This window comes from Chiloscyllium plagiosum, unplaced genomic scaffold (assembly GCF_037043375.1).
Source record: "Chiloscyllium plagiosum isolate Xiang-an unplaced genomic scaffold, Cpla_swu_hap1 HiC_scaffold_16, whole genome shotgun sequence".
Classification (NCBI taxonomy): domain Eukaryota; kingdom Metazoa; phylum Chordata; class Chondrichthyes; order Orectolobiformes; family Hemiscylliidae; genus Chiloscyllium; species Chiloscyllium plagiosum.
In genome coordinates this window covers 55996620-56006766 of record NW_028270154.1, presented here as the reverse complement: position 1 = coordinate 56006766, position 10147 = coordinate 55996620, and the positions used below count along the sequence as shown (strand labels likewise).

At 36.1% G+C, this 10147-nt stretch overlaps 1 protein-coding gene across 3 annotated transcripts in view; it reads right to left on the bottom strand.

Annotated features, from left to right (window-relative positions):
* Positions 1-2115: 2115 nt before the first annotated feature.
* The window catches only part of slc26a2 (solute carrier family 26 member 2), a 30195-nt gene continuing 22163 nt past the window's right edge, over positions 2116-10147 (bottom strand). For all 3 annotated transcript variants that reach the window (XM_087995419.1, XM_087995421.1, XM_087995420.1), the window contains exon 3: positions 2116-9978. In XM_087995419.1, the coding sequence (XP_087851545.1) occupies positions 8449-9978 (1530 nt within the window). In that variant the 3' untranslated portion in view covers positions 2116-8448. The remainder of the gene's footprint in view (positions 9979-10147) is intronic.

The window sequence follows — 10147 nt, the reverse complement described above, 5'->3', positions numbered from 1 at the left end:
AATTCAATAGTTATATTTTAATTGTCAATATACTTTCATTGCAGTGACGGATTTCAGCATTCTGTCCTGCAATGCTAAGTTGACCAGCAAGTTGGCAAATTTGTGGAGATACATAAGATTTTAAAAGTACACATAGGATTTCAAAGTTTTGATCTGAATTTAAATTTGAACATAGCTTGCTTTCAAATAGAAAGAAAAACCCACACTCATTGACTACAATTATTGGCAGGCCAGCTGTTGTCGGCGAGACAAAAAAAAACAGGACACGTTATTTTAGTTTAATGGTAATTAAAAACATGTAGAAGGGAAAAAAGCAAGTTATGAATGTTTTACTAAATTTCAAATACTGCTCCGATTAGGGAGTAATAGTATGTTCCATAAGTGGTTTGACTGAGTTTTCTTTTAAAAAGAAAAAGAATTCTTTAATGTGATTACTGAACAGATGCTAGTTTTCAAACCTGACCAGATTTATCTCTTGAATGGATTTGGAGTTTTTCTTTTCCAGTAGGGGTTTGTTTGAATGCTATCAAATGAAGTTGAACCAAGCTCATTTCTCTTCAGTGTCCATTTAAAATATTTCCAATTAGTATTACATGGCTTCCAATGTGGAGACAGAGTGAAAGAGCACTGTGCTATGAGGAAGCATGGGACAAGTATTTGGGTAGGTGGTGACGGGGAGATACAAGGTCCTTGGTCCAACTGTCATAAGAAGGTTAGGACCTATGTTCTGGGAAATGGAGGCAGGCCTTCTAGCCTGATGACCTTGCTACATGCTTGGCTCCATTGCTACCTTAGGCCTGCGACAGTACTGAATTATTAATAAATTAAAGACTACACTTTGGATGGAAACTCTTTTTTAAAAAACAGGGTTTTTTAAAAATGGAATTAGAGGTTGTTTGCCTCTACCTGCCCAGTTCTTCCACAAAAAAAAACAAACAAACAGTCTAATCACACCTACACCACTCAAACATTAGAGAAGTCTAATTTTGGAATATTGCGTGCAATTCTGGTCTCCTTTCTATTGGAAAGATGCTGTGAAACTTGAAAGGGTTCAGAAAAGATTTACAAGGATGCTGCCAGGGTTGGAGGATTTGAGCTACAGGGAGAGGTTGAATAGGCTGGGGCTGTTTTCCCTGGAACGTCAGAGGCTGAGAGGTGACCTTATAAAAGGTCTATAAAATCATGAGGGGCACAGATAGGGTAAATAGACAAGGTCTTTTCCCTGGGGTGGGGGAGTCGAGAATTAGAGGGCATAGGTTTAGGGTGAGAGGGAAAAGATATAAAAGCTAACTAAGAGGCAACTTTTTTATGCAGAGGGTGGTATGTGTATTGAAGGACCTGCCAGAGGAAGTGGTGGAGGCTAGTACAATTGCAACATTTAGAAGGCAGCTGGATGGGTATGTGAATAGAAAGTGTTTGGAGGGATACGGGCCAGGTGCTGGCAGGTGGGACTAGATTGGGTTGGGATATCTGGTCAGCATAGAAGAGTTGGACCAAAGGGTCTATTTCCATGCTGTACATCTCTATGATAAGTCAATGTCAATTAGGGCTATTTCATATTGATTACATATCTTTAATTTTATTAAATGAAAAAGATTGCACATGGGTTAAAGCTCAATTGAAAGATTACAAGGAGCATTGTTGTGTGATTTAGTTATGTCAAATTATTCAAAGTGTCATCTATTAGAGGAATTAACAACAAATCAAACCAAAAGACCCACAAAAGGACAATTGTCAACACTGAAGACCATAATTGCTGAAACTTGAGATAGCCAGTGGGGAAGACACTGACCTTTCTCCTCCACAACCTTGAGTCAAATAAGTTAGGGATTACTTTGATAGCTGAAAGTCTGCGATGCAAAGGTTGTAAAGATCCTCTGTGCAATGGATATTAGTGGTATCAATCTATTTCCTAGAATCATGATTGTACTGCACAAAACTAGCCTTTACCGGCTCTCAGATAACCTGAAAATGTGTTTGATGTCGGAAATGGGAACATTCGCATTATGTAGAAGGGAGGCTCTTTCTTAAATTGGCCGACAGATCTCAGCAGTTGTATATTAGTAAAACTTGTTTAACTATTACAGTAAAAAAAAAGAGGAAAACAAACCAAAGTAGTTATTAAAAATTTAATTCAGGTCAATCTTATGGAATGGAATGGAACACTAGTCAATGTTAAAACAGACGCGCTTACAAATAATGCACAATGCTTTCAGATATTCTTTACACAACATCAAAATTGGTAAGACAAATCATTTTGCAATACAAAGTCTTATTTATGAAGTATTCTGACTGACTGAATGCAATGCAAAATTCCTTTTCCTTCAGATTAGATAATTCTAACATTGGGCAAAACCTTTTGCCCAGTACAAGAATCAAGGGTGGTAATAGTTCAAGCCTTGACTGCACACTGATGGGCAGGGAACCACCTGGATTGATCTAGACATGGCTAGGATGATAGATAAGGTTCCAAGTCCACAGGCCCAATCAGAGGACCCCAGCAGCTTTGGTAGGATGACAGTCTCTCATGGTCAGAGGTAATCACTGCATCATGGGGGTTGGGAGGGTCCCTTCACTTTAGGAAGGCATATTCAATTGATTAAACTAAATATAGAGAGCTCTGCTACTGGGCTACCTCTTTGTAGAGGCAACGGTTTCACATATGGCCTACGGCTGCAACTATGGCCTGGTGACAACTTCAGATCCTGTGCCAGGAGGTGTGGGTTAGGAGTCACAAGAGATGGTTTTATGGGGCAATCAGGCCAGCTGCAAGTTGCATCTAGAAGTTCCTGGTGACAATCCCAATCAATCCCCATACATGCAGTTAAAAATTCAAACTGGCTACCTACCCCTGCTGGGTTCATAGCCATTGCTTATCATGGCCTGCCTTGTGACAAGATCACGCAGATGTGATAATGCCTTTAAACCCACCACGAGGGAAAAAAAGACACATCCCTTATGAACACAGTGTCAGTATTAATTCAATTTGTAATACAATGGAATAAAGTAAAGTAGACAATGAGAGAGTTCCCAGTCACATTCTCTCTGCCTTTGGCAGATTTAAAACAGATTGTAAACATTTAACTTATATTGTGCTTAATGCTAAAGTTCAATATATTATCGGACAGAGATCCTTCAGGATTTTAAGACAGGATATGAAGCAACCAGAACTTTGTACTTGGACAAACCATGATTTGCAAAAAAAAAGCCTGGTGCTTACAAGTATAAAGATAATGTTTGAGTTTAACTGAATATTTTAAAAATACACACCAATGCTGTGTTCCAAATAAACCTTAAGGTTTCATTTCCTGTGTACTTGTTAAAAAACTAAAATATTTTCAAGCAAATTCACTTGGTTTAGATTGACACCATAATAATTCAGGATCTATTCTATATACAATGTTATAATTTGACATAAGTACAGGATTCTGAATGTACAGTAATAAGTTTGAGACTGCACCATTCACAAGGTTTAAAAATAACCAATTAAACAGAGCCATGATTATATGCTCCACTTTGCACAACATTTTAAATTCAATACTTTCTTTAAAAAAAAATGTTCAAACCTTTGAATGGGTGGATTATTTTATAGTAGTTCTGCATTAATTTTAAATGTCAAATTACATCAAATACAGAAGAAAAGCAACTGACTAGTGTTAAATAAACACTTTTTCCACTGACAATGGGAGGGAAATGGCAGTGAGTAATAGTCAACAAACGTGAGCAATAACTTGTGCTATATCATGAGTTGTCAAGGTAAACCAGCAAAAAGACAAAAGCATGGGTGTATTAAAAACAAAACCAAAATAATTAATACCAAATATAGCTTATTAGAGTGAGAGGAGAAACAGGCATTCGAATGGTTAAGATGAATTAATGTAATAACGCAAGGAAACTTTTGTTTAACACAGATATGTTTTTTACCATTAGTTGCTAGAAAGGCTGAATTTATAAACTTCAAACATTTGAGACAAACGAAAATTTTTATTTTAATTATTGTTCAGTAATATTTAGGAAATATATTCCATTAATTATCCACAAACTATGTTATATAATTACTAGCAACTGGTGTGTATTTTGGCATTAAGAAAAAAATTAAATATTTCAGACTTTAAAGGCACATTCAAAATTACCTTTCTAATCCTTTAAAAAATTTGGAAAAACAACTGTGAATTAACGCTTAAAAAGTTGATGAAAAAATAAGTCTCCCAAATCAAGTGCAGCCTTAAAAATTATTTTTCAGTGATAATACAGTGCATTTCAAAAACAATTTAGTGCTACACAGAAAAACGTAATTTTTATCCATGGGAACATGGGAAGAGAATTGTACATGTTAACTCAAATGGTAAATTACAATACCAGTAGTCCAGTAATATAATTCGGCACTACCTTTTTCATTAATAAGGTAGAGTATACAGCAAACAAAATGTTTGCAGCCAAGCATTAGAAAATGAAAATATGGCATTATTGGAATATTTCTATTTATCAACTTAAAATGGATAGACAATACTTTACTATTTTCCAAGGCCACTGACCTCCTTCAATTCCAGCCTCTGTTGCATTGTGAACTTTCTTTTCCAAAAAATTACAGGCGGTGTTTTCAGCTGCCTAGGTCACATTCACTGGATTTCCCATTCCTAAACACCACCTTTCTGCTCGTCTTACTCAAATCATTAGGTTTTGAAAGAATAAGCTTTCACCATTCCAACCTCTCCTTTGGCCATTCTTTTGCTATTTGCTTGTCTGCCTGTGAAGCACTCTGGGACGTTTTACTCCATTTAAGGGGCTACATAAATGCATGTTTGTTGAATAGTAAAGCATCACCAAAAGTACTTAGTACATCATCAGTTGACAATTCAGTAAAAAAAAAATGATTGAAGATGAAAATGTAAAATGATGAAAAGGAGCGCTTTATTTAATTACTTTGCTGTATTTAAATATTTACCCAATGAGTCAGTTTTTAGGCCCTAGAATAACTTACAATAGTGTTTTCCACTCGGTTTCCACAGTCTAGAGTAACATCTTTTGGTCCAGAAGGCAGCATCAAGTCTTTCCCTAGGTTCATTCCAAATCTTCTGCCTTGCTTGCAGAGCTTATCTGGTCTTCGATGCTTACCTAGAGTTATCTGGATCTATTGCACTAATCTGTTGAGCACCTAAATTTCCCTACCTGGCTTCCGTTAGCCAAATATGGCACCACTGCAAACATAAACTCTGTCTCCCTAGAACTTGAGCCCATGAGTCTTCAGGACTCTGGTAAGAGAGAATCATAGAATCCCTGTAGTGGAAACAGGCCATTCGGCCCAACAAGTCCACACCAACACTCAAGAGCATCCCACCCAGGACAGGCACCCCCACCGTAACCCTGCATTTCCCACGGCTAATTCATCTAACCTATACATCCCAGGACACTACGGGCAAATTAACATGGCCAGTTCACCTAACCTGCACATCTTTGGACTTTAGGAAGAAACTGGAGCACCTAGAGGAAACCCACAGGTGCAGGGAGAATGTCTGTGTAGAATTTGCACAACTGCCCGAGGCTGGAATTGAACCTGGGTCCCTAGCACAGTGAGGCAGCCGTGTTAACCACTGAACCACTGTGCCACCCCTAACACACTACTATCCATGGTCTGACATACTTTAATTGAAGTATAGCACAACATGGCAATATAGTAGTAACCTGTTTAATTTTGCTGCCTACTCCACAAATCATACTTTAGTGATGGATTCACTTGGTCTTAAATATTAGATTGCTGTATAATCTCTTCATAGGAGCAAAGATGAGCTACTTCCACCATTTTTCCACATAGCAGTACTGTGATCCAAATATTCTTGGTACACATCTGGCCTTAATTTATTCATGGAATTATAGAAAAAGGGGGGAGAAACAAAAGGAAGAATCAGCAGAGAAATCTATTCTGCCTTGAAATGCACACCTGTGTTCATTTATAAAGGTGTCCACAACTTTAATTCTCTCAAGTCTCTCAAAAAACAGAAAATCAAATCAGGAGCAGATGGGGAAATATGTTTGAGAGTGGAATTTTATATACACAGGCTATCACATTTGGAAATGAACAGTTTACCGGAAAAATTTGTTCACGAAGAGTGGGAGATATGGATTAAAAAGTGCTCACAATCATTTTGGGTGAAAAATGTATCGAGATTTTGCCTCTAGAAGAAAATGCTCTTATTTATACAGTAATTAAATCATGCCACACAATTTAAAAATTTCATAATCATAGGCTACTTCAGTACTAAAGGCACAATAGAGAAAAGACAAAATGAAAATTACACTGCAAAGTGAAAAAAAATATTTTCTGCCCTTTTCAGTTAAATGACAATGTTATAGAAAATGAAGTAGTTTTTACAATCAATGTGTAAACTATAAGTGAATACCCTTACTTTGTCAATGTTTCATGTTAACATGCAGGATTAAATTCTAATTTTGAAAAAAATCAAAAGTTGACTTATATAGGACTTTGAAGAAAGGCATGATGTGGTAAATACACATGATTCCAATGAATTACAAGTTCAACTTTTTAAAAAAGTAGCTGTCTTGACCTTAAAGATAGTACCAACATTTTTGATTGCCTTCATTGCAGATAAAGTAGAGTACTTCAAGTGAACTCAGTCCAATAAAAAAAATTATGAAAGTTAGGGCTTCTAATAGCTACGATTTGCAACACCATTAAGATTTTCTACTCTTGGTGAATGTCACATTTTGGATCAAATCTTTTGAATGGTGTTTTTTGCTAGATACCATTATTTTGAATCTATTATTGAATATTGGATATATTTTTGTGCAGTCAATACCATTTACTGTTTGACAAACTTGGTTTCTTGGCACTGCTACATTTATTTTTATTGGGAAGTGATGTTTATGGATTTAGTGAGCAGCTTAATATTCTTTTATAAAGCCTACTCTTGATGTAAAATTATTGTTCAAGGCATATTGTTAGTGGATTTATACAAATTATTATAAAAGTACAAAACTTAAGTGGAGTTTTAAAGATGCAAGATGAATGGATGGGAAACATAATTAAAAATAATGTCAGGACAAGCAAAATGTATGTGCTTACATAAAACATGTGCTCACATAATAAGCATAGTTTCTGATGTTATTGAATGACCAGCCCTTCAAGTTAATCTGGAGAGCAAGATGACAGTACTAAAGGATTAAACTGATCATAGGTATTTTGGTGGTGTTTTTATCTCTATAGAATAAATTTGCTACTGTTCTTAAATTTTAACCTACACAATAGGTTTCCAAATCAAAAAAGGTTCTTCTTGATTTATGTTTTCATAATACAAAACATATCACTGGCGTCTTCATTCCATCATTAATACTTCTTTAAGTGGCTAAAGCATCATTCAGATCAGAAAAAGTGTAACATGTAATTTCTGGTCAGTTAAGCCAAAATATAGGATCTCAACAGACACAGATAATTTGGCCTTATTATTTCTAGGTAGGGAGGAAGGTAATGTCAAAGCAGTTAGGCTTCTTTCATTTGATTCCTTTATGGCAGAATGTCTGTACAACCAACAATTGGGGCATGGTCAGGCTCAGGTTTTGCTCAGTTCCATAGTCAATACCAAAAGAAAAGAAATGGCTGCAAGGGTGAGAGAAAGATATTTCATCAAGACACAACATCTATTGAGAGGGAAACAGAACAGAACAGGAAGAAACACAGAGGAAAAGTTTGCAATAATTTACAAATTCATATCTTTAAAAAAAGTTATTCACTTTCAGAACAGCTGTTTTTGATCTATGCCAGCACAGAAACATATTTTCTTTGTCTTAGGGCGCTTGACCCTATTTGCTAGTTATTGCATGGTAAGTAGTGATATTATATTTGTTACTGCACAAAACCTTCATTTAAAATGAAAGTAAAACTGAGTTACCCTATAAACAATGTAAAATTAAACCAGATAAATCTGGCTTTTTTGAGTAAAACATTTCAGGTATGATGAAGGCAAAAAGCTCTGAGTTATAAAATGAAATACATTTTAAAATCAGTATTCTACCTTTAACCAGCTAAAAAACATAGATCTATTAATTACTGCTAGAAGAATTTTTTCAGATACATTTTGCAAGAGTAATTTCGCAACTGAGTCTACACATTTATTTTTAAATCTATAACAACCTATTGAAAAATTAACTTCCTCTGCATTACATATTTAAGCAGGAGCCTCTCTCTCCTTTCAAAAACATTTTAAAAGATTTATCAAATATCATTGCTTAAAAAACTCTACAGGTCCTAATCCATCTCATAATATTGCAACATGATTAGAAATATACAGAAACATGTGTTAAAACAATCTATAGATGAAATAAAGTAATTTAGTTAAGTTAAAATGGAGAAATTATTTCAGTGTTCTCAAGTTATTCACGTTTCTCAAGCTAACAATGAAGACCAGCTTTCTTGTATTTGGTCATAGTCAAACATTAACAGAAGGTGTTTGCTTCCCAGTCACCATTCTTTTGGTGTACGTTTGATGCAAACATGACAGCATCATGAACACTGTAAAATACCAAACTGTGGATGTTACCATTTTCGAAATAGCCTCCTTTGCGAAGGCTATCAATAACACAGGCATTACAATTTGACAGGAGAATTGAGATTCCAATTTGTTTATAATCTTTAAAGACTTCCTTCACTGTAGCTATACCTGCAGTATCCAAGAACTGAATAACTGAGCAATCAATAATAATTGTATGGAATTCAAACTCTTGCTTGGAAAGTTGCACTGTGACTTCGGTCTTGATGGAAATACCAGAATTTTCTGTCACTTTATGCGCCAATTCCCGACTTACTTTCCTTTCTGCTTTCTTCTTTGCGACAATTATTAGAGTGGGGTCAACTCCAGTGCGTTTGTACAGGGACCTCTTGAAGAATTCTTTGTTTGCATAGTACAATGGAGCCTCAAATCTAAATATTTTGATACCAGTCAAATTTTGAAGATTTTTATATCGTTCTAAGTCTTCATAAATGTCTGTTCCCTCCAGGCGGCCAAGTGTAGTGGCTCTTGGTACTTGTGTTCGCACAATGACACAGATCACAGAAAAGCTAACCCCAATCAACAGTCCTATTTCTGTGCTGATTAAGGCTGATGATAGCATTGTGACAAACCATATGACAGTGTCCACCTTGTTCACTTTCCACATTCTGGGCAAGTCAATGAATTTTCTTAAAGCACCCCGAAGATTTACAATAGTTATGACACCCAAGACACATTTCTGAAGGGAGTAGAAAAGAGGTGCAATCACAAGTAGCACAAGGAGAAGCACTAAAGCAGTCACTATACTTGATAATTGTGTCTTGCAACCGGTGGACTCTTTCACAAGAGTTTTTGCCAGGGCAGCACTGGTTGTGAAACAATGAAAAAATGCTGGAATAATGTTACAGGTGCCAATAGCAAACATTTCTTGATTGGCTCTAACAGTATACCCATGCTTCTTGGCAAACATTTCTGAAAGAGAAACAGTAATTGCAAAACCAATGATAGCAATTGGAAGGGCATCTGCAGCGATTCGAGGTATCAAGCTCCAGTCTGGAGAGGTGGGAACCATGAATCCAGTGGGAATGTTTCCAGCAATAGTTGAATTAAACTTCTCATTCAAACGCCCATAATGAGACACCAAGGTAGCAATAACTACAACTAGGAGCTCACCTGGAATTGGTGCTTTTAACTTTGATTTATAACATTCATTTATTTCTTTTAAAGGCACTAGAACAAGAAGGCATAATGCACTGGTTATGACATCACAGACATTAGTTCTATGGATATTTTTAAAAATGTACACCCAGGTTTGCACAAGTGAACCAGGACCATGGGCACGTGGAATGCTGATCCCAAGAAGGTATTTTACTTGTGACGTAAGTATGGTGAATGATGCTCCAGTGGCAAATCCACTAAGTAAGGAATCAGACAAGTACACGGATATAAAGCCCACTTGGAAGATGCCCATGGCAATCTGGAAATAAAATTAAGAAAACAATTATAAATGGCTAAACAGTCAGAGAGCTGGAGATAATTGAAAGTTCCTATGTTTAAATCGTGGTTAATGTGCTGTATTTTGCATGCCCTTCATTTCCAACAGTCTTTACACTATGGAACTAAATAATCAAGTGTCACATTCTGTT